General features: G+C 36.9%; 1 protein-coding gene across 10 annotated transcripts in view; it reads left to right on the top strand.

The window, feature by feature from the left end:
- Nucleotides 1-25,109, top strand: part of ATP2B1 (ATPase plasma membrane Ca2+ transporting 1) — a 130,358-nt gene that overhangs the window by 76,270 nt on the left and 28,979 nt on the right. For all 10 annotated transcript variants that reach the window (XM_033415485.2, XM_049694855.1, XM_033415484.2 and 7 more), the window contains exons 4-12: nucleotides 5,996-6,250; nucleotides 6,334-6,459; nucleotides 10,000-10,140; nucleotides 12,621-12,659; nucleotides 13,416-13,577; nucleotides 15,089-15,303; nucleotides 17,697-17,939; nucleotides 19,407-19,648; nucleotides 22,228-22,465. In XM_033415485.2, the coding sequence (XP_033271376.1) occupies nucleotides 5,996-6,250; nucleotides 6,334-6,459; nucleotides 10,000-10,140; nucleotides 12,621-12,659; nucleotides 13,416-13,577; nucleotides 15,089-15,303; nucleotides 17,697-17,939; nucleotides 19,407-19,648; nucleotides 22,228-22,465 (1,661 nt within the window). The remainder of the gene's footprint in view (nucleotides 1-5,995; nucleotides 6,251-6,333; nucleotides 6,460-9,999; nucleotides 10,141-12,620; nucleotides 12,660-13,415; nucleotides 13,578-15,088; nucleotides 15,304-17,696; nucleotides 17,940-19,406; nucleotides 19,649-22,227; nucleotides 22,466-25,109) is intronic.

Genomic DNA, 25,109 nt, shown 5'->3' with positions numbered 1-25,109 from the left:
CTAGCTCCATCCACCTCACTACAAATAACTCAATTTTATTTCTTTTTCTGACAGTAATACTTCATATGTGCCACATCTTCTTTATTCATTCATCTGTCAATGGACACAGGTTGCTTCCATTTCCTGGCTATTGTAAATAGAGCTGCAGTAAACATTGTGGTACATGACTCTTTGGAATTATGGTTTTCTCAGGGTACATGCCCAGTAGTGGGATTGCTGGGTCGTATGGTAGTTCTATTTTTAGTTTTTTAAGGAACCTCCTTACTGTTCTCCATAGTGGCTGTATCAGTTTACATTCCCACCAGCAGTGTAAGAGGGTTCCCCTTTCTCCACACCCTCTCCAGCATTTATTGTTCGTAGATTTTTTGATGATGGCCATTCTGACTGCTGTGAGGTGATACCTCACTGTAGTTTTTATTTGCATTTCTTTAATGATTACTGATGTTGAGCATCCTTTCATGTGTTTGTTGGCAATCTGTGTATCATCTTTGGAGAAATGTCTCTTTAGGTCTTCTGCCCATTTTTGGATTTGGTTGTTTGTGTTTTTGATATTGAGGTGCATGAGATGCTTATAAACTTTGGAGATTAATCCTTTGTCAGTTGCTTTATTTGCAAATATTTTCTCCCATTCTGAGGGTTGTCTTTTTGTCTTGTTTATTGTTTCCTTTGCTGTGCAAAAGCTTTTAAGTTTCATTAGATTCCATTTCTTTGTTTTTGTTTTTATATCCATTTCTCTAGGAGGTGGGTCAAAAAGGATCTTACTGTGATTTATGTCAAAGAGTGTTCTGCCTCTATGTTTATGTTTCCCTCTAAGAGTTTCATAGTGTTTGGCCTTACATTTAGGTCTTTAATCCATTTTGAGTTTATTTTTGAGTATGGTGTTAGGGAATGTTCTAATTTCATTCTTTTACATGTAGCTGTCCAGTTTTCCCAGCACCACTTATTGAAGTGGCTGTCTTTTCTCCATTGTATATTCTTGCCTCCTTTATCAAAGATAAGGTGACCATATGTGCGTGGGTTTATCACTGGGCTTTCTGTCCTGTTCCATTGATCTATACTTCTGTCTTTGTGCCAGTACCATCCTGTCTTGATTACTGTAGCTTTGTAGTATAGTCTGAAGTCAAGGAGCCTGATTCCTCCAGCTCCGTTTTTCTTTCTCAAGATTGCTGTGGCTATTTGGGGTCTTTTTTGTTTCCATACAAGTTGTGAAATTTTTTCTTCTAGTTATTATTATTTAGTAGTTATTTAGTAGTGTATTGTTTAGCCTCCATGTGTTCGTTATTTTACAGATTTTTTTCCTGTAATTGATATCTAGTCTCATAGCGTTGTGGTTGGAAAAGATACTTGATACGATTTCTATTTTCTTAAATTAACCAAGGCTTGATTTGTGACCCAACATATGATCTATCCTGGAGAATGTCCCATGAGCACTTGAGAAGAAAGTGTATTCTGTTGTTTTTGGATGGAATGTCCTATAAATATCAATTAAGTCTATCTTGTTTAATGTATCATTTAAAGCTTGTGTTTCCTTTTTTAGTTCATTCTGGATGTTCTGTCCATTGGTGGAAGTGGGGGGTTGAAGTCCTCTACAACGATTGTGTTACTGTCAATTTCCCCTTTTATGGCTGTTAGCATTTGCCTTATGTACTGAGATGCTCCTATGTTTGGTGCATACATATTTACAATTGTTATATCATTCTCTTTGATTGATCCTTTGATCATTATGTAGTGTCCTCCTTTGTCTCTTGTAATAGTCTTTATTTTAAAGTCTGTTTTGTCTGATATGAGAATTGCTACTCCAGTTTTCTTTTGCTTTCCATTTGCATGGAATATCTTTTTCCATTTCCTCACTTTCAGTCTGTATGTGTCCCTAGGTCTGAAGTGGGTCTCTTGTAGACAGCATATACATGGGTCTTGTTTTTGTATCTAATCAGCCAGTCTATGTCTTTTGGTGGGAGCATTTAATCCATTTACGTTTAAGGTAGTTATCGATATGTATGTTCCTACTACCATTTTCTTAATTGTTTTGGGCTTATCATTGTAAGTCTTTTCCTTCTCTTGTGTTTCCTGCCTAGAGAAGTTCCTTTAGCATTTGTTGTAAAGCTGGTTTGGTGGTGCTGAATTCTCTCAGCTTTTGCTTGTCTGTAAAGGTTTTAATTTCTCCATCCAATCTGAATGCGATCCTTGCTTGGTAGAGTAATCCTGGTTGTAGGATTTTCCCTTTCATCCCTTTAAATATGTCCTGCCACTCCTTTTTGGCTTGCAGCGTTTCTGCTGAAAGATCAGCTGTTAACCTTATGGGGATTCCTTTGTATGTTAATTTTTGTTTTTCCCTTGCTGCTTTTAATATGTTTTCTTTGTATTTAATTTTTGATAGTTTGAGTAATATGTGTCTTGGCATGTTTCTCCTTGGATTTATCCTGTATGGGATTCTCGGTGCTTCCTGGACTTGATTGACTATTTCCTTTCCCACATTAGGGAAGTTTCCAACTATAATCTCTTCATATATTTTCTCATTCCCTTTCTTTTTTCTCTTTTTCTTCTGGTATCCCTATAATTCGAATGTTGGTGTGTTCAGTGTTGTCCCAGAGGTCTCTGAGACTGTCCTCAATTCTTTTCATTCTTTTGTATTCTGCTCTGTGGTAGTTATTTCCACTGTTTTATCTTCCAGGTCACTTATCCATTCTTCTGCGTCAGTTATTCTGCTATTGATTTCTTCTAGAGAATTTTTAATTTCATTTATTGTGTTGTTCATCATTGTTTGCTCTTTCATTCTTCTATGTCCTTGTTAAACGTTTCTTTTATTTTCTCCATTCTATTTGCAAGATTTTGGATCATCTTTACTATCATTACTCTGAACTCCTTTTCAGGTAGACTGCTTATTTCCTCTTCATTTGTTTGGTATGTTGGATTTTTACCTTGCTCCCTCATCTGCTGTGTGTTTCTCTGTCTTCTCATTTTGCTTAACTTACTGTGTTTGAGGTCTCCTTTTCACAGGCTGCAGCAGGTTCATAGTTCCTGTTGTTTTTGGTGTCTGCCCCCAGTGGCTAAGGTTGGTTCAGTGGGTTGTGTAGGCTTTCTGGTGGAGGGGACTATTGCCTGTGTTTTGGTGGATGAGGCTGGATCTTGTCTTTCTGGTGGGCAGGACTGCATCCGGTGGTGTGTTTTGGGGTGTCTGTGGCCTTATGATTTTAGGCAGCCTCTCTGCTAATGGCTGGGGTTTTGTTCCTGTCTTGCTAGTTGTAGTTGTTTGGCATAGGGTGGCTAGCACTGTAGCTTGCTGGTTGTTGAGTGGAGCTGGGTCTTAGAGTTGAGATCGAGATCTCTGGGAGAGCTCTTGACATTTGACATTAGGCGGAGCCGGGAGGTCTCTGGTGCACCAGTGTCCTGAACTTGGCTCTCCCACCACAGAGTCTCAGGCCTGACACCTGGCCGGAGCACCAAGACCCTGTCAGCCACATTGCTCAGAAGAAAAGGGAGAAAGAAAGAAAGAGAAAAAATAAAAGTTATTAAAATAAAAAAATTATTAAAAGTACAAAAAGAATTAAAAAGTAATAAAGAAAGAAAGAAAGAAGAGAGCTACCAAACCAAAAAAACAAATCCACCGATGATAACAAGCACTAAAAACTATCCTTAAAAAAAAAAAAAAAGGACAGACAGAACCCTAGGACAAATGGTTAAATCAAAGCTATACAGACAAAATCATACAAAGTCCACCTCCTCAATTTTGGGATGATTCGTTGTCTCTTCAGGTATTCCACATATGCAGGGTACGTCATGTTGATTGTGGAGATTTAATCGACTGCTCCTGAGGCTGCTGGGAGCGATTTCCCTTTCTCTTTGTTTGCACAGCTCCTGGGGTTCAGCTTTGGATTTGGCCCTGCCTCTGCGTGTAGGTCGCCCGAGGGCGTCTGTTCCCTGCCCAGACAGGACAGGTTTAAAGTAGCAGCTGATTAAGGGGTTCTGGCTCACTCAGGCTGTGAGGTGGGATGGGTACGGAATGCTGGGTGAGCCTTCTGCAGCAGAGGCCAGCATGACGTTGCAACAGCCTGAGGCACACGTGTGTTCTCCCGGAGAAGTTGTCCCTGGATCCCGGGACCCTGGCAGTGGTGGGCTGCACAGGCTCCCGGCAGGGGAGGTGTGGATAGTGACCTTTGCTTGCACACAGGCTTCTTGGTGGCGGCAGCAGCAGCCTTAGCGTCTCATGCCCGTCTCTTGGGGTCCACGCTGATAGCCGTGGCTCGCGCCCGTCTCTGGAGCTCGTTTAGGCGGTGCTCTGAATCTCCTCTCCTCGCGCACCCGGAAACAATGGTCTCTCGCCTCTTGGGCAGGTCCAGGGTTTTTCCCGGACTCCCTCCCGGCTAGCTGTGGCGCATTAGCCCCTTCAGGCTGTGTTCACGCAGCCAACTCCAGTCCTCTCCCTGGGATCTGACCTCTGAAGAAGCCCGAGCCTCAGCTCCCAGTCCCCACCCGCCCCGGCTGGTGAGCAGACAAGCCTCTCGGGCTGGTGAGTGCTGATCGGCACCGATCCTCTGTGCGGGAATCTCTCCGCTTTGACCCCCGCACCCCTGTTGCTGTGCTCTCCTGCGCAGCTCCAAGCTTTCTCCCTCCGCCACCCGCCGTCTCCGCCCTTGAAGGGGCTTCCTAGTGTGTGGAAACCTTTCCTCCTTCACAGCTCCCTCCCACTGGTGCAGATCCCGCCCCTAGTCTTTTGTCTCTGTTTTTTCTTTTGCCCTACCCCGGTACGTGGGGAGTTTCTTGCGTTTTGGGAAGTCTGAGGTCTTATGCCAGCGTTCAGTAGGTGTTCTGTAGGAGTTGTTCCACGTGTAGATGTATTTCTGATGTATTTGTGTCGAGGAAGGTGATCTCCATATCCTATTCCTACACCATCTTGAAGGTCTGAATTGATTTTAGACTCACAAATAGATTACAGCCCAAGGTTCAAAAAGTACCGTCCTTGTTCATTCTTCACCATTATTGGCCCTACAGTTTTGAGGTTTCTTTTGTCCCCACCTCTGTCTTTTTCTAAAGTCTTTTCTGCCATAGAGCCTCTGTGCTGACTTTAATCTCTCTCCGGAATCCTCTTCCCTTAAATCTATATGGCTAATTCACTCGTATCATTTGGCTCCTAGCTCAAATGTCATGGACACCTCAGAGGGGTCTTCTCTGTTCACCCAACCACAGTTAGCCCTCTTTTTTCATTTGCTAGCACATCACCATATTTTATTTTCTTCATGGCACTTACGATATCTGAAATTAATTACTTGGGTTTTATTATCTGATTTTTTCATATCTCATTCACACCTACCAGTCTGAGTATAGGTTCCCTGAGGAGAAGGAGCTTATATGTCTTATTCACTGTTACATCCTTAGCTTTGAAAACAGAGTTGGCGCCTAAAGTAGGTGCTCAAATAGTTGAATGAATGAGTAGCACTTTGCTTAAATTTTTATGTTATGAAAGTCAAGCTTTTATCATACTCCAGTGAAACTGATATGGTAAATAAGCATGGTTCATGGGTAAACACACAATACTTAACTTTCCATGTATGACTTGCCTACTATATGTAGTAATAGCATTAACTATTGGTTGAGTGTGAAGGATGTCTCAGCCTCTGCTCTGCCTTCTTTACAAGTGTCTTCGCATTTAATTCTCTCAACAACTCTGCAGTAAGTGGTGGTCTCCTAATTTGACAGATGAAGAAACTGAGTCTCAAAAATAAGGAACTTGCCTTAGGGTTGAGATTTAATCTTCCCCAGTGTCCTCACTCTTAACAGGTACCCTAGACTGCCTCCCTACCCTAAAGATGAGAATCCTCAGAGGCAGGGAACTTGAAAGTAACAGAGTAAGCATCATCATCATTATGGAATGCTTTGAATCAATAAAGTGTTTAGAGCTGTAAGCAAAGTTAACGGGGCCTAGAAACATTATAATTACATATCTGTTGCCATCAATTCAGAATCTTTTTTGATCAGCATTTTCTTTCTTTCCAAATAGTTTGTGGAGACGTTTCTGTTGGAGAGGAAGAAGGTGAAGGTGAAACTGGTTGGATTGAAGGAGCTGCAATCCTCTTGTCAGTAGTGTGTGTAGTATTAGTAACAGCTTTCAATGACTGGAGTAAGGAAAAACAGTTCAGAGGTTTGCAGAGTCGAATTGAACAAGAACAGAAGTTCACAGTCATCAGGGGTGGTCAGGTCATTCAGATACCTGTAGCTGACATTACAGTTGGAGATATTGCTCAAGTGAAATATGGTAAGTAAAAAAGGGCAGTGCATCTTACACATGATGTGATGTTATTGTAATCTTGTTCACAGTTTAGCATACCTTTATTTTAGGTGATCTTCTTCCCGCTGATGGCATACTTATTCAAGGCAATGATCTTAAAATTGATGAAAGCTCATTGACTGGTGAATCTGATCATGTTAAGAAGTCTTTAGATAAGGATCCCTTACTTTTATCAGGTACGAATTTCTTTTATAACTGAACTTTTTCCTCCTCCGCAACTATATACCACTGTCAGCAGACAGTTCCCCAAAGAGCCAGTAAATGTGAAGAGGATTCTGTATTTTATGTTAGCTTCTACCCTTATAAACTTTAGAGACTTTCTTTTGTAAGTCAGCAGAGACGTTAGAGATCTTTAAATCCAGAACTGTATTTTACAAATGAGGAACCCGAGTCCAAAAAAATGAAGAGATTTGAGAGTCGGTGTTAATGTTAGTATAATGATAAAACTAAAGTATAAGCCTAATGATCTCTGTTAAATGGATCTGTTTTACATTTATTCTTAAGGGCTATTGTAATATAAAATTAAAGAATGATTGTGTGTTTAAAGCAAATTAATGAATTCTCTATGGTCTACAAAGGACAGGATTAAAAAAAAAAAAACTCATAAAATCCTTAAAGTTAACCTAATCTTGCTTTCTTATTTAACTACTGAGGAATGAGTCTGAGACATTAACTATTTATCTAAGGTAATATGATTAATAATAAATAGGTCCAGGAGTAGTACCACATCTACTAGGCAGAACTGAATTTGCACACGGTTAAGACATGTTCTGAAAATCTAAGGCTTTGTGTAGTGAGGGTGCTGTCTGAAAAGGGGAGGTGGGTGTCTACCTAGGAGGCTTTTACAACAGCTTAACTGTTGATAGCTAGACCTAAGGTTAATTGGAAATGAAATGGAAGGGATAATGAAAAAAATTACAAGCTGCCTTCTAAGATACTACATGAAAGGAAACCAGAGTACCACAACTTGTCTCCAAAATTATACCAGTTCCTTAGCTTTTGATTTTCAGTTTCCTACTCTTAATTTTCTAGTGTTCTTTATAGAATTTACAAAATTGCTTGTAAGACATTTGGTTTAAATAGATTTTTAGATTGAGTTATACTAGCATTTGGAGTAAGAAAATGTTGCCTATTTGTCTTTAATTATTATTTTCAGATGTTAATGGAATGCTAACATTTCCTACATTGGAAGGAGATTCTGCTTATTTAAATATTTAATAACTTGGCAGCTATACTTTTTCACTTCTCTGTGAACTTTATATTCTAATTGGTTGGACATGGTTTTACTGAAACCAAAGTCAAACGTGTGACAAGGGTCAGTTAAGTTAGAATCACAACTTCGGGGCACATACTTAAGCTTAACTATTACCTTTTTAAGATTTGTAAATATGTGCCAAAAGGCTTATTGTAAAACGTCCCACCACTAAAAATCAGAGTAATTTCATGTATATACATTTATAAACAGCATTATAAATAGGGGGAAAGTTTCATTTTAATATAGACTTTTGTTTCTTTGAAAAAATCTTGGGATTTGTATACCTTCAGTATCCTGCACTACTAAGAACATTCCTACTCTATTTGAATTTTTCTTTATATTGCTCTGCTTGAAATTCATTCCAAATAGAAATATCTTGGATATATAATGTATTTAAGTTTAATGTATACTTATTTTACTTATTCCTTGCCATACTTCTAAGAAACTGTGGTTAATGTTAGCCAAGTAAAATCTGTGATTTTTCCCAAAGGAGAGGGAAGCTAGCTGGTCATACCTAACTGCCACAGACTGACCAGGCCACAGTATTTGGTGAACCGAGGTAGTCTCCTCTTGCCTTTTTGCCATGTATACTTCATGGGCTTTGATGTACATCTAGCTTATTCACACAGTGCTTAGCTCTTCAAAATGACATCCTTTAACGGAACCTTGGTCCTTTTCTGTTTTAACAGAGATGGCTGGTAAGTTTTTGTAGACTCAGGTTCCCGACACACCAAGTATACCAAGAGGACTCTATAAATTTTCCATGTTTAAGAAAAGACTGAAATAACTTTCTGGAGTTCCTTATCACAGTACGGGTGGGAAAGTTTTTCTGCATTTATTTCCCTCTTCCAAAAATGTACTGAAAACATGAAATGCATTTATTTTTAAATTTATTCTCATGATGCCATCTCTCACTGCTGTTCTTGGCTTTTTAAATTTAGATGTTTAAAAGCAGTTATTCAGTTAGCGGTAGGGATATGACCAGAACAAAAACTGTTTACTTTGCCTGAGCATATTACCTGCCAACATTTGATTACCTGTGGTCGAGAAGAACAGAACATAAAAAACTGAAATTTGCTGAAAGCTAGAATTGTTAAAAGAAACAACCTTTTACATTTAGTCCTTGCTCAATAAATATTGTTTCACTGTCCTTAATTTAATTTCTTGTTTCCCTTGCATTTTTACTGGCAAAGAAGCTAATAATTAGTGAAATAGTCAGAATATAGATTTTTTAAAGCAGGAAAATCAAAGGCCAAAAAAATTCATATTGGATAAATTACTTAGTAATTAACAGCCAAATATAAATTTTTAAGTACTGGAGTAAGTACATATGCTTTACGATCTCATTTTGCAAATTACCATTGAACATTGTTTTGGTACACAGGATGGTATAGTATGTGCTACAGACCCTGCCTTCCAGGTGGTTGTAAACTAGGAGATCAAATAAATAAGTGATAACTATAAAGAAGACTTTATTGAGTATATTAAAAAGAGTTAAGTTTTGAAAGTTACTTAAAATTCACAAAAATATTAGAGAGGTGGGAAGCCTTTTAATGAGTGAGGGAAAGATGTAGAGGTGTGGTCGTACAGGTTGGAGAGTTGTGAGCAACCTTAGTGACATTATATCATAAGAAGACTATGCCCTCTGTGCTCTGACAGAGCTGGATTGAATCTGCCTTGTCACTTAATAGTTGTGTAACATTGGGCAAGTTTCTAGGAAATAAGAATAATAATGCCTGGTGCTTGCAAGACTGTTGTGAGGGACAGTCAGAATTCAGTCAGTGTTCCCATCTCTGCTCCCCAGCTTTTCGTAATGGAGTTTTATGTTAGGCTAATGGATGAAAAAGTTGGGAGTGTTGTTTGGTCTCCATGTGAAGACTTTGAGCTTTATCCAGTAGTCAGTGAGGGTCAGAGAAGTTTTGGAGTCATGAGAGGCTTATGATAAAATCACATCTTAGGAAGGGTAGACCTATTTCAGGATGAACTGGAAAGACAGAAACTAGCTAGGCTGCTGTTGCAGTGATCTAGGTGGGCTGGCATGAAAGCCTGGGTTAGGGAAAGGTGGTGGGGTTGGCTTAGGAATATGTCAGTTGTTGCTGTGTGATCCTTTTTGTTGTAAGCACATTTCTTTATAAGTGAATTGTCCCTAATAATAATAATACAGTTATAATTTAAATATTGAACATTCATTGAACCCCTAAAATTCCAGGCAATGTGCCAAACACTTTACACTTACAGACTTAATTTGAGTCTCATTTTTACAGAGTGTAGGTACTGTTATCCACGTTTATGGACTAGTAATTGAGATGTTACAGTTTGCCCAGTATCACATGATAAATGACTGGTAGAGTGAGCTTTGAACTGAGATGACTTATTACAGACTTAAAACCTTAAGCACAAGAATCTTGGTTTTATTTTAATGTGTTGTTGAATTTTAAAAACACATTTTCTGTTGTCGTAGGTACTCATGTAATGGAAGGCTCTGGAAGAATGGTAGTTACTGCTGTGGGTATAAATTCTCAAACTGGAATTATCTTTACCTTACTTGGAGCTGGAGGTGAAGAGGAAGAGAAGAAAGATGAGAAGAAAAAGGAAAAGAAAAGTAAGGATAGCAATATGCTATAAGAATTGGTATTTGGAAATACGGCAGCTAGATTGTAAGAACTCATCCAAAAAATACCTGTTTCATCAGATTTTGAAATGAAGAGTTCTACAAAATTAGTTACCCAACATAGTACTTTCAAGAGGTAGAGTTGATGGAGGGGGAATTTTTTTTTTAAGACTTAGTAGTCCGAGGAGGGCTTTATGAAAGAAGATATCAGTCCTGCTTTACTATAGCCAGATGTATTCAGCATCTCCTTGAATACTTTAAAATCTCCCTGTCATTTGACCAGCAAAATGAATTAAACTCCCACTTCCTTTGCTTATTTTTTTGCTACTTCAGTAGGAGCTTTCCTTGTCAACCATATCACTTTTTGGCCTCATTGAGCTTTTCATCTTTTTCAAGTTTTCTACTACTCAACATTTCCCAGTCTGTACTTATGTACTTGATTTTTAGACTAAGATCAGTACTTCACTTTGACACCTCATGTGTTTGCGTTGTTATATTCAGCCCATCATTAGATATCAAGGTTTTAAAATTTTAGTCTTGATCTATTGTATCTGCTGTCCCTCCAAGGGGGATCTGTTATCAGCAAACTTGATAACCATAGTTTATCCACAAGGATCTTATAAGAAGCTGTTATACATAGGGAAATAGCTCAGGATCACTTAGTTGCGGAGTATGTCCCCTTTTTAAAAAAGCCCTCCTCACCCTTTACGCCAGAGTTTTTCCCTTTAGGGCAATAGCACTTTAGTGTGGTTTAACCGCTTAGATTTATTTAATTTTACTTGGGCTAGTAAGTCCATATTTCTCTCACACATGTAAGTATTTTGAGATCTTATAAAATAAATGCCTTACTAAAATCTTGGCTTGCTATATCTACAGCAGTGTTTTTAATATTTAGGTGTTTTGGTTCGGTTTTTGGGTTTTGTCTTGAGCTGTGAAATCTTGATTTCAAAGAGAACTATGTTTGAAGAGTTCTGGCTGCCGGCAAGGGAGGCAGGCCCCACGCTGTAGGTTTTTCCTGTCCCACTCCTCGCAGCAGCCCTCCACATGCTGCCCTAAGGGTCCAGTGCGTAGTGCTGATACCATTTCTGGACCGCTTTATATGCGTTATCTCAATAATCCTTACAACCATACAGAAAAGGCTATCTTTTTGCTGACAAGTAAACTGAGGCTTATGGAGGTTGCATAACTTGCTCCAAGTCAAAGATCTAATTAGTGGCAGATCAGACCCACTTGTCTGACTCAAAAGTGTGTGCTCTTCACCATATATTGTGTTGCATCCTAATTTACAGGAGACTAAAGTCAACAGACCCTATTAAAAAAAGAAAGGGAAGTTCGCATCATGACCTTGTTCCTGTTGACCCTACAGTTTCTTTTCCAACAAGCACCTTTTTTTTCTAAGATCTTATATACCTATTTTTATTAATCCAGTCAAGAGTATTCCCAGGAATTAACATCTAACTGACTGCTGTTTTTGATTCTTGGTGTGAGAGAGAGAGAGAGAGAGAGAGTGTGTGTGTGTGTGTGTGTGTGTGTGTGTGTGTGTGTGTGGAATTGGAGACACCGTTTTTCCATCTGTGGACTTCCATCTCTTTTACCATTCCCCTGAATAAATTGATATTATATATTAATATAATCCAGGGTAATCTGTCTCAGTTGCCTTCATAATCTGGAATGTGAATGTTTGGTCTCTTTCCAAAGTTGGGCTCATTCAGAGTACCTAGGTATTCTGTCTCCTCACCTGTCTTGAGCATCTGTTCCTCTTTGACCATATTTGTTCCACGTTTTCCAGTTTGAAGGTAGGTCTCCTTGATAGAGAAGTTGAAAGAAGAATAGGCTGAGTGGTTCTCTTTCCTCTTCGTCATTTTTAATATCATACTCCCTACTCCAAACAATAGACCCATTCCCTCCTTGATTACTTTTTACATTAGACATTCTCATCTTTCTGTTTTCCTCCAAATCTAAGTGAATTGGGGGATTACCTTAACTAGTAGTTTTACTGTCTTATTTTGTACCTTCATATTCTAGTTTTACTTGCTTGCCTCCCCTGTCTTTTATACATACCAATTTGGTTCTCATTTCCATCAGAGTTCTCCTGTGTGCCTGTTGTCTTCCTATGACATTCCTTCCTCCCTCTACCCCTTCCCTTTTCCACATTCTTAGGCTTATATCTGTATTTAGTTTGAAAACCTCTTGTACCATATGTGGGTGTATTGCAGCAAAAAAAAGAGTAAAGTCTTCTGGAGAAATCAACCAAGTATAGATGCCCCAAATTATTTTAGAGTGTCCCCCCATGGTTAAGACCTAGGGAGTGATAGAGCCAGAAGGTCATTATGGGCCAAATGCTTTCTAATCTGTACACACACACCATTGTGTAACAGTTCTGTTATAGAAATGTGAGCTACCTTTGCATAATTTAACATGGCTGTATTCATTTCTTTTGGAAAGCTTTAATTCCCATTTTGTTCCTACAGATAAGAAACAAGACGGAGCTATTGAGAATCGCAACAAAGGTAAATTCAGGAGGATAAAAGTACACTTAGCTTGTTCTCATTATATCCACAAATACATCTCTTGTGTACTGTATTCATCCAAAAGTAGGATGTATACGGAAGATTAACAATCTGTATTACTTGGGTGAATGTCTCTTTTGTCAGTGCCTAACTCATGCTGCCTTTACAATGTTAATAAGACTTTAATTATGACCTGTGGTAGTAAGCTTAGAAAGGTCCAGATGTAGGTAACTTTAAACTTAAGCATTTCAGTATTTATCATTGGTTACAATATGATTGCTAGCAAAAATGCATAAGAAACAAAATATAAAATGTAAATGTTTTTTTGCAGCTATTTAATAGTCTGTAAGCATATGTGCATTTCTCTATATGTGTGGTCCTACATAATATTCTACATTATGGTCATAACTTATGAGGGAGGGATTTATGGTGTTTGGAATGAGTCTCATTATCTAACACAACACACAGGAAGAAAAATGATTTGGTATTTAGCTCTTTTAGGACCCCGTATTTCTTCTTATGCCTCATCTCTATTTCCTAGCTCAACATTCTCAAATCTGGTACAGAGTTTCAAAACCTAGTGTCACTAATTGTCTTATTTTCTCTGGGTAGGCACAGACATACACAGGAAGCTAAATGTTTAAATTTTTGTGTTTCTATAAGAAATTGATTTTTTTTCCCAAAAATTGCTTGAAAATGTCAACAGTTACGTGTGCCTTTAAAATGTAGTGAAGTTATATTTGCTCTTCAATGTAGCAAAAGCCCAGGATGGTGCAGCCATGGAAATGCAGCCTTTGAAGAGTGAAGAAGGTGGAGATGGTGATGAAAAAGACAAAAAGAAAGCAAATTTGCCAAAAAAGGAAAAATCTGTCTTACAAGGGAAACTAACAAAGCTGGCTGTTCAGATTGGCAAAGCAGGTATGATTATATACGAGAAAATAAGATGTTTTGTTTTAAAATATGCTGCCTTTCTATTTAAAAATCATCTTTGACACACTTAAGACTGGAAATCATTGCTTTGTGAGTGGAAGAGGAGATAAAAATATTTTCAGTTTTATCCACAATGTACTAGGCCTTTGAGTTACTGTGGATCCTCATAATATTTTGCAGCTTGGGAACTGTTATCCTCATTTTATGTAGAGGGAGTGTCCTCTGTCAACTAGCTAATAAATAAGTGGTCAGGTTAGGATTAGCGCCTAAGGCTGCCCAATTCACAAGCCCGCACGCTCCTCTCTGAATTTCTGGGGGTAATAGAGAGAGGGCTTAGCAGAGAGGTTACTCCGTAAAGATTACCCAGCTATATTTTAATAAAAAGAAATTTCACCACACATTTTCTTATCTTTGTTCTGACAATGAAAAAAAAATTAGGTGTGTGTTTTTCTAAAAGTTATAGTTAACTTAAATTGAATGGATTAGTTAGAGTTAGAATGGATCATCCTGGTGAGGCTGAAGTTGTAAATTACAACCATCACTAGAAAACACCTGTTAACAGAACTCCTCTTCAGAGGAAATAAAACAGAGCTTTAGCTAAAAACATAGCATGCCCTTCAATAGTATCTTTATGAAAGAACACGTGTGGGCTAAATCAGACTACACTATTAAAGTCACTTACATTGCATCATTCTGTTACTTCCTAGGACTATGCTGGAAAAAGTTAATTTTTGCTTCCGTCCTCAAAAAGCTTATTATCTAATAGCAAATATTTGCTTTTGATAGTATGTAGCCAAATGGTAATACTGACTCATACAGTGTTGGGGAAAAGGGTGGATTTTAGATGGTGATGGTATTTTAGTAGACATTGAATTGGATTTTTAGACCCAGATAGGTGGACATGCCTTATTTTGTAATACTCATTTATAAGGGGCTAAATATCCCACAAAACAGAAAGGTGTAAATGATTTGTAATATATGATTAACTGTTGGTTTGCTAAGTTAATAAAGCAGTAAGGATAGATGAAAAAAATTAAGTAATTTTGGTAATTTGTGTTTTTTTCGTAAAGAACATGGGGTTCGGTATTTAATTCCAGGTCTCCCCATTGGTCAGGTTCTTATCAACTTCTCTTTTGTCATGAAAGCAGCTTGCCAATGTGTAGAGCACCAGCTTATACTAAGCTTTTGGTATTTCCTTGTCATTGCTTATTATTTTGTCTCGGCTTTAGTAGAAGACTGAAGATACAATTAAGTCTAGAAAAGAATCATAAACACTTTTTTCCCACTTCTCCTGGGTTTCGGGACTATACTTGGAAGCAGAAATTAAATCTGATAATGTCAAGTGATGAGTTAAGCACAAAAAAGGATGTAACAGTTTCTCAGCGAAATTAAAATAAATATCACCAAAGTAGTTGTAATTCTTCCAGTGGCTAATATGTAACTGATAGTGAATCGTGTCTAGAATATTTAATAATTACATTTTCCTTCTTTTTATGTAGGTTTGTTGATGTCTGCCATCACAGTTATCATTCTCGTATTATATTTTGTAATTGATACATTCTGGGTTCAGAAGAGACCGTGGCTTGCTGAGTGCACACCGATTTACATACAGTATTTTGTGAAGTTCTTCATTATTGGAGTTACGGTTTTAGTGGTAGCCGTGCCAGAAGGTCTTCCACTCGCAGTCACTATCTCACTGGCTTATTCAGTCAAGGTAAGTAGAAAAGAAAGTCTCAACTGGTGTAGAAAATGTACAACTGGTTGCTCTTTTCTCTTGGGCTCTGGAACTAGGGGATTTCCATAAATTTACACTGTTTTCTTTAGCGCTGTCATTGATTCCCTTCTCCTCCTCCCCAGTTGAAGATCTCTGCATCGAGACCTATACATTCCTGGGATGGCAGACTTGACACAAAGCTAAGCATAACTCTGCTGGGGAAGGTTCTAGCTTAAATTTCCTCATATGATAGTTATGTTGTCCTGTCCCCTCCTGTTTCCAATCTATAACATTGAAGTAAGCATGTTTGTCATTTGCCTGCGGTACAAGAGCAGAGAGTACTTGAATCCAACCGTCTAAGGCCTCCTTGTTTCTACACTTGGATCCTCCTGACCCCACGGTCCTGCCTTCACATGGTAGACTCATGTTTCTAAAAAATAATTCAGATCATCTTGTTTCCTTTTGTAAAACCCTCCAGTGGCTTCTTGTCAGAATGAAATCCAAGGCTTCTTGCTATGGCCTGCAGGGCCCTGCCCCATCTGGCCTTTGCTTTCCTCTGGTGTTCATCTCCCACCTCTCTCTCCCCCTCTGGTCCAGCCTCACCAGCCTTCCTGCTGTTTCTCAAATACCCCAACCCTGTTCTCACTTCAGGACCCATGTGTTCCTTCCTTTGAATCATCAGCTGTCTAACTTTACTCAGGTCTCTTCACATGTCACCTTCTCTGACCACTCCATTTACAGTAGCTAACTCCTCCTTGTTCTTAGTAGAATGCCGAAAAAATGAGCTTCAGTGGCTCTGCTAGCTGCTGGTTACCTAAAGGAATATTCTGTTTGAAGATTATTAATCTACTTTTTAATCAATTTTATATCTTATATGGAAAATGTGGCTTCACATGTAGAATTATACCTGATGAAAGAATGCTGCTCTTATCAATTTTCTAATATTAATTAATATTTCTCCTTAAGTAGTATTGCTGACAGAGAGCAACACAAAGTAATTGGTCATAGTTTCTGCTCCAGCACTCATATTCAGTGTTCCCAAGAGTTTTCAACAGATGTGTCATGATAAGAATATTTTTTGCTTACTGTTTGAGTTTATTTTCAGGCATTTCACATCTTTTATTTCAAAAGTAAAATGGTAAATGTGTCAAAGTAGTAATGAAATACAGTGTAATCATCTATTTGATGTTTTAAAATAATTAGAAATAATTGGGGTAAATATAAGTTTTAGACACATGGGTAAAGTCAGTCATTTTATCAATACAGTCGTTAGTTCACTTTGAATAGAAATTAATGATATTAATTTTTCAATTGATCAAAAAGATATAGGCAGGATTGATTTGCAGTCCTTTCATAGAAAATAAATAAGAGCATTTTTCTTTAAGTTTTTATTAAATGTTTATTTTAGCCCAAATGTTATCAGTCACTTTTCTTTTCATTGAGGTATGGTCCTTATGGCTCCTCTGTTAGTGTTTGGCAAAACTGAACACATTTTCTTTACTGCCGAACTTCCTTATTTTAATGTTCAGTATTAATGTAAATCACAGTAATCTTCCTTCCCCATATTTATTTCTTCAAGGAATCAGTTTCTTGCAGTATCTTGCATATTAATAGTCACAGAACATACTTTGTAAAATAACTCTTTACAGGTTTTAACCCATTCCAGGTATGTTTTAAGAATCAGTTATCAAGCATTTTAACCTAAATGCTTTTTGGAACTATAGTGAAACTCTTGGTTTTTTTAGAAACTATCTTTTTCTTGTAAATAAGAGGAAGGGGTGATCCTGAGGATGAGAAGACCAAGTGTACCAACATATGGAAAAGATAAAAATGATCCTTTCTGGTTTTGTTATGTTACCTCAGTCTATCAGAGTCAAAAGAAAAAAAAAAAAGTCAGGCAGCTACGTGCCCACAAACTCTATATTTAACTGATAAGCTACTTTTTTCTTGGTGACTGATACTAGAATGTTTTGTTTTCCACTTAATAAGGAGACTTAATCCTTATGTGTTATATACTCTTACATGGCTGTAAGTACCTCTGTACTTAGAGTACAAATTATTATAGCTCTTGTAATTTGAGGACACTTCACAGAAGTGTTGGAGGCATACAGTCAACATGATTTGCATATGGGTGCAGGTATCTGTATTCATTTACTAGATTATGTTATGTAGTGGGGAAATGATTGAAACCACGGAAAGCTGGTACTCTGTTTAGGTTATTTGAATAGGTGAAATATACTAAATTCTTCCAGTATTAAATCGGTGCTTTATACTGTGTATCCATGTAAAGTTGGGAGTTTTAGTTCTGATTTTAAAGCAGTTTATAATCATTTTAATATAATGAGGTCATTGGTTTTATATGTAGCTTAACTACTTTTTTTTGGTCACTGTAGAAAATGATGAAAGATAATAATTTAGTGAGGCATCTGGATGCTTGTGAAACCATGGGAAATGCTACAGCTATTTGTTCAGATAAAACAGGAACATTGACAATGAACAGAATGACAGTTGTTCAAGCTTACATAAATGAAAAGCATTATAAAAAGATTCCTGAACCAGAAGCTATTCCACCAAATATTTTGTCCTACCTTGTAACAGGACTTTCTGTGAATTGTGCTTATACATCAAAAATATTGGTAAGCTTTCTTTAATAATATTTTATTAATTATTTTAATAATAAATTAATATAATTAATTTGTATATGAAAATTTATATAAAATTAATTTTTCAATTTGTGATGATTTGACTGTATGTAGCTTTTAAGCTCTATCATTACTATTTATAAATTGAAGAGGTGAATTGTGTTGTTTTTAAAAGGCATATATCCATATACTGTATTTAATTTTTCTTTTGATACAATTTGTGTTACTAGTAAGATCTGTTGATCAACATATATATTCTGTTTATTTGTATTTTTCTTCTCCTGTATTTTGAATTTCCTGCGTTTAGAAACTCTTGAGCCTAACAACCAGAATAAGTCCTTAATTTTAAATTTTTACTTTGCTCATTTTGTGAAAGACTAGTCTATCTTACTATAGAAAGTTAACTCAATTTACTAGAGAAGATTTTGAAACTAGATTTCAACTTAAAATAATATGTTTTACATATGCTTGCTATATGCTCTGTTTGGTTTCTCAGTAGATCCTACCTATAAGGTGATCCTTAAACCTTTTGGGACTAACTGAATAAAGTAATTCTAGACTTGTACTACCTTAGAATAAAATATTTTTAACTTCGCAAGTTTTAAAAGTCTTATTTGTAACGTAAAGCATGAAATTGTTTGGCTGATATGTTCTAGTGATTTGTGGGTGAAGACCATAAACAAAATTAGTATTTCATGAATTGGATTATTGGACTGGAAAGTTATGAGATCTTGATTCTAGATCTAGCTTTGCCTTAGCTGAAAGTCTGAGCTTTACTTTCTTCAATTGTTTTTTTTTAACATCTCTATTGGAGTATAATTGCTTTACAGCGGTGTGTTAGTTTCTGCTTTCTTCAATTGTTAAGTAAAGATGGTTACATCTGCCCTTAATACTGTTGTGATGATTACATAAGAAGGTATTTGTGAAGATACTATGAAGGAAATAAAGTTTTTATATATATTTAAGTCAACAGTGCTTCATTTTAATGCTTATACTTTTATTTTAAGCCATAAAAATCGGTAAAGTAGATTTAATTTTGAATTATTTAATGTAAACATTCAGTGAAAACAAGAGAAAAGGAAAGGAATTAAAATTTCTTAAGTCCCATATGTGTCAGGAACCAACTTTAAAAGTTACATTTCTTATTTAATTCTTGGGTCATAAGAGCTCCTATTTTCCGGATGCTGAAGCCAAGGACCACAGCAGTTGGGTAATTTGCCAAAAGTTCACATAGCTAGTAACTTGCAGGGCTGAGATTGGAATCCATGTCATCTTTGCTCCAGAGCTTCTTTCTACCTTACTTTTTCTATGTCCCTCTTTGAAATGCTAAAACTAATAGAAGTTTTGTATATAATTTCTGTATAATTTTGTTTTAGAATGTCTCGTTCTGTTTTACATTATAAATTAAACTGTCGTAGAGAAACAAGATGATACTAGCTTCTAAACCTTTTTTTCTTATAGCCACCAGAGAAAGAGGGTGGATTACCGCGTCATGTTGGTAATAAAACTGAATGTGCCTTGTTGGGACTTCTTTTGGATTTAAAACGGGATTATCAGGATGTTAGAAATGAAATACCAGAAGAAGCACTGTACAAAGTCTACACCTTCAATTCTGTTAGAAAGTCCATGAGTACTGTCCTGAAAAATTCAGATGGAAGTTATCGAATATTCAGCAAGGGTGCATCTGAGATAATTCTGAAAAAGTAAGAGTAAAATGCTTAGATGAATAATTGCTAACTATAGTTGCTTTATGAAATATCTACTATATTAATATTGTTGCTATTTTCTTTTTGTGAATATCAGGCATTTGCTAGGACCTTGGAGTTTTTTTAGTATATTTTAATGGTATTGCTCTTTTGCCCAGGGTATTCTGTCATTTTCATACTCCAGCTTCTTTTATTTCTTAGTATTTTGCTACAGGGAAAATAAGCCCATTACATTCAATCTGGTAGGTTTAATGAAGTGAACATTGATATTTGTTCTTAAATGTGTTGACTCCATTGTTATGTAGGATCATGAAAAATAAAAGCCTTATGGGAAGAAAAACTGCAGTTTATGTCTTCAACACTGCATTGTAGATAGTGATGAATGAATTATATATTAGTTTTTAGAACAGCAAAGCATTAAAACTAGATCTTGAGAATCCTTTTATATCAGAGTGAGGTTTTATCATATTTATGCTGCTGCAGCGTCGTATTTAAATATCTGCTGTCATTTTGAATGGTAATCTTTTCTTTTGTACTGTCCTTATACACACCAGTCGCCTCAATTTTGACATCACATGTTTATGTATAATTTCCCTAATGCTTATTTTTTATTACAGGTGTTGAAATTATTTTGGTTTTTTTTTTAATTCCAGTAGCGAAGCAGAAAACTTTTTTTTTAAATTAAGAGCATTTTTGGAAAATTAGAACTCACTTGAAATTGCAATATTTAAAATATTTCCAATTTTAATTAATTTATATGTGGATTATAATCCAGTGTTATCTTAATGAACACTTGTCAGATTATAATCTAAGAGGTTTAAGAGAAAATACATATAAATGAAAATGCAGTATATGACAGATGTACACAAAGTTTTAAGACGAGAGGTCATACTATGAAGGGTGTAGCATTTAAGATAGGTTTCGGTATGAAGTAAGATCAAGTTGAAGGAAGCCACATTGGAGGGAAGGAAGTGGGAATATGCAGACCATATTGGGGGAATAGCTAATAGTCATACAGTGCAGCTGAGTGGTGATGGGCTTTTGTGGCACACAGGACATCTTTCTTCCCTTTACATATGCTTGGTTATCTGATTTCTGTGAAATGTTAGAAATCTTGCATCGTGGCTTGCTGGGAAGCAGGTAGATGGTATGGGGGAGATTTTTCAATCAAAACCAAATCAGGCTTTGGCTCTTCTGCAACTAAGTAGTTTTGGGATGCTGGGAAGATTCTTCCTTTGGCTTCCATTTTCCTTCACTGACAAAGAGGATGATGACCACCAATTCTAAGACACTGAGATAAAATAATGCCTGTAAAACATCCAGCATGGAGTATATTAAGTATACAATAACCCTTTCCACTCTTTTTGTTGTGGAGTCTCTTAAATGTTAGCCTGAGTAGTTAAAACAGTTAAGTAGGCCAGATAATGCAGCTGAAGAATTTTTTTCATCAGGTAGCAGAATGAGCATAGCTGTGGGACTGAGGATAATTCTTGCATCAGGGAATAAGGTGGGTTGGGGTTGGAGGGAAGGATGGACTGGAGACCAGTATCATTTAAAAGCCTATTACAGTAGCTCTGGCTTGAAGTAAGAGCCAGAAGAAGGCAGTAGAGTAGCAGGGGGAATAGAAAGGAGAGGAAACATTCGGAAGACTGGTCAGAGGACAAATACATAGGACTTAGGAGTTAATACTATATAGGTGATGAGGAGAAAGGAAGTATTCAGGTGAGAGTTTAGACTTAACATTGAAATTATTGGGAGTAATGTTGATGTCTGTTCAATGGGCAGTGAGGAGACAGCCTTTAGTTTTGTATGCAGTAAATTTAAGGTACGGTACAACATCTGAGTAGACTGTCAGAGTGGAAAGCTTTGGAAAACGATCAAAACAGAAGATGGGGATTTGGGAATCACCTGCCTAGAAGCAGGAGGCAGTGGCATCACCAAGGGAGAGGAACATAAAGAGGCAATGTGAAAAAATAAACTTTAAATAGGGAAGTATACAGTGTAACTTTTATTTACTACACAGTTAAAGAGTGGTAGTTAGTTTCACTGAAACTAAAACTATTTTGGCTTTATCTCTCTCATTCTAATAGAGTGCTTATTTTAACAGTAAGTTATTTTTTTCTTTCATGGTTAAAGCAATATAGGTGATGAAACAGCATCTCAGGTAAGGGTTGATTGAACGTGGCTTTTTACTTTAAAAGAAGGAAGTACCTGGAAATTTTGTGTTAATTAAAGTTAATGTCTAATTCTGCACCAAAATGAACAGGCATATAGTTTATTCTTCTCTGCCACTAGGGTTTTTTGTGAAAATTTAGAAGCCCTGCATTTCCAAAAGAGAAGTGTCTAAAGTAACTTGAATGGAGAATGGTCAAGTGAGAACCATAAAAAGAGAACTGTATTTTGTAAAGGGGAGGGTGAAAAGTGAATATGATTTAAGTCTGTAAAAACACAACATATGTAATTCTCTGAATTCCAGATAATCAGATTCCATGATTCTAGCCCTTCCAGTTCACTTAAATGGCATTAACCATTATTTTTGTTAATTATTGATGTTTGGATTCAACGTTTCCTTATAGGTGTTTCAAAATCTTGAGTGCTAATGGTGAGGCAAAAGTATTCAGACCAAGGGACCGTGATGATATTGTAAAAACTGTGATTGAACCGATGGCATCAGAAGGCTTGAGAACCATATGTCTTGCATTCAGAGATTTCCCAGCAGGAGAACCAGAACCAGAATGGGATAATGAAAATGATATTGTCACCGGCCTTACATGCATTGCTGTTGTGGGGATTGAAGATCCTGTGAGACCTGAGGTGGTGAAACATTCTGTGTTCTGCATGTGCAGAAGGCACTAACTGTAACCAGTTTTCTAGTAAACTTCTTAGTGTTTGTGATTTTATTTCTCTCCTATGTGAATCCAAGATAAGTGACATAATAGTGCTTGTGATGCATGTGCTACCTGTTTATGGTTTTTAATTAGATAACTTCTCTTTGGGATCCTGTATGTTTATAGCATAACCAGTGCCTTGAACTGGGTAGGTTTTTTCAATTGATATTTATATTAAATTACATAGTAAATGCCATTAAGTTATTTGTTTTCATGGTCTGTGGTCCAGCACTGTCCAATAGGACTTTCTGCAACCATAGAATTGTTCTGTGTTGTTCCATATCATAGCTACTAGCCACATGTGACTACTGAGATTTTGAGGTGCAGCTAGTGCAACTGAAAAACTGAATTAAAAAATATTTTTTTTCAATTTATATTTAAACATCTTGCTACCATACTGGACAGTCTGCAGCTCTAGACTTTGCTTTTCTTCTTTAAATCTTTTTTTTTTTTTTTAAGTTTATTGAGCAACTGCTGTGTACCAGCAGCTATGCTAAGATACTGGAGACATAAAGATTTTTGAGATCTGGTTCCTGGCCTCAAAGAAGTCACTGTCCTGGGCAGGGATGGACAAACACATAATTATAACCAGGATGTTAGTACATAGTTAGATACATATGCAGAGCATGTTATATGAGCACAGAACATGAGCCCCCAACCTTCTAAAGTAATTATATCTTTTTATTGCATTCTTACTGTGTGCCACATATTATGCCAAGTGCTTTACATGTATTATTTCATTTAATAGTCACCTCTGAGTTATAAGTATTATTACTTATTTGAAAGTTGAAAAAAAATTGAGATGTATAGAGGTTAGCTCTAGACATTAGAGCTAGTGTGTTCAAACCCAGCTCTGTATAAAATACATGTGATTAAAAGACCACACTGTGTTATGTTAACCATGAGAGGGGTCAAGTAAGACTTCCTAGAGGTTAATTACCTGATTTGAGTCTCAAAGGTTGAAGAGGTATTGGCTAGACCAAGAGAGAGAGTGAGCGGTAAGCACCTTGTGAGCAAAGAAGCAACATGAATAAAAGCACAAAGGCAAAAACAGCATTTGTTCAGTGGCTATCATCAACTAATTGATTCAACATCCAGTGTGTAGTGCCAGGCACTCTTCTAGGAACTGGAAATACTGCACTAAACAAAATAATTATGAAACTTGTACTTTAGAGAGGTAACACAACAGATAAACATTTAAAGTGATAAGTACATAGGCAGTATGCCAAGTGAAGACACATCCTGTGAGGAATAAGACTTGGTCCCTGCCCTCATAGGCCTTATATTCTAATTGGCGTGGGGTAGCAGGGGAGCATCAGATATGACTATTACAAGTGTGATAAGGGCTATAAAGGATATGCACAGGGTGGTAAAATAAAGATAACAGAGACCACATTAAGGATCTCTGAAGATACAACATTTGAGTTGAGTTCTGATGGCTAAAAGTGAGCCAGCCATGTAAATAGCTGCAAGAACAGTATTCCAGAAAAATGGCACAAAAAATACAGGATCCTTGAGGCGAGAAAGTATTTAGATTTTCAGAGGTGGAAAGGAGGCCAGCGTGGCTGTAAGTTTGGACAAGAAGAAGCAGACGAGATTATCTTTGGCCTTACTAGGCAATAAGGGCTCTGAATTTTATTCTGAAATTCACTGGGAAGTCGTTGAAGAAATTCAGGCTGGGAAGTGACATGATTCATGTTGTTAAAATAGTATTTGGGGTACTATGTAAGAAATGAATTAAAAAGAGGAGTAGAAGCAGGGAACCCAATGAGATTATTGCAGTGATCCCAGGCAAGAGATGACCATGGCTTAGAACTACAATTGTGGCAGGGAAGATGGAAAGAAAGTTATGATTTTAAAGTAAATAGAGGTAGAACCAATAGGAATGAATATGTTGGGTTTGGATATACTCCTTTTAATATTGTTGCGATCTCTGAAACATCCAATTATATGTCAAGCAGGCACTTGAACCTAGAAGCCTGAAAGTGAAGTAGGCTGGAGAATTCACATATGAGGCTAAAGGAGATCTCTTGAGGAAAGTGTGTAGCTAGAGCAGTAAGCATAGGACTGAGATATCTCTACAATTAGATCTCTTCTGGAGGAGTGGGGAATCAGTCTCCAACTTGCATAACTGAGTGGCTGGTAGATGGTATTACCAATGTAATAAGAGAGTCAGATGAAGCTGCCTATTTAGAGATCAAGTTTGGGATTCTGGAGTTTCAAATGCTTATGAAACGTCCAGGTGGATCATGTTTGCCAACCTTTGGTCAAAGGAAAACCATTCGAAGTTTTATACATTGATTTATGGCTTAAATCTTACCTAAATATAATACTAAATCAGGATGTTTTCAACTTTTGTCCTTTGGAAAATGTATTGCTCATTTTGTGTTCTTAGCATTGAGGTTGATGGACAGTTTTATCTTTTTTAAAACATGTAAGTGGCAATTAATTTCTTCAGTATCACAAAATGAGATGCGTGCTTTCATACTAAAATGAGACAATCTAATAGGACGTAGCTTTCCCAAGTGGGTCTTCTGGATTGTACAGTTCTGATGTAGAGAATCTTGATT

This window comes from Orcinus orca, chromosome 11, assembly GCF_937001465.1.
Source record: "Orcinus orca chromosome 11, mOrcOrc1.1, whole genome shotgun sequence".
Taxonomy (NCBI): Eukaryota; Metazoa; Chordata; class Mammalia; order Artiodactyla; family Delphinidae; genus Orcinus; species Orcinus orca.
The sequence above is the reverse complement of the archived record's forward strand: the minus strand, read 5'-3'. Positions and strand labels throughout refer to the sequence as shown.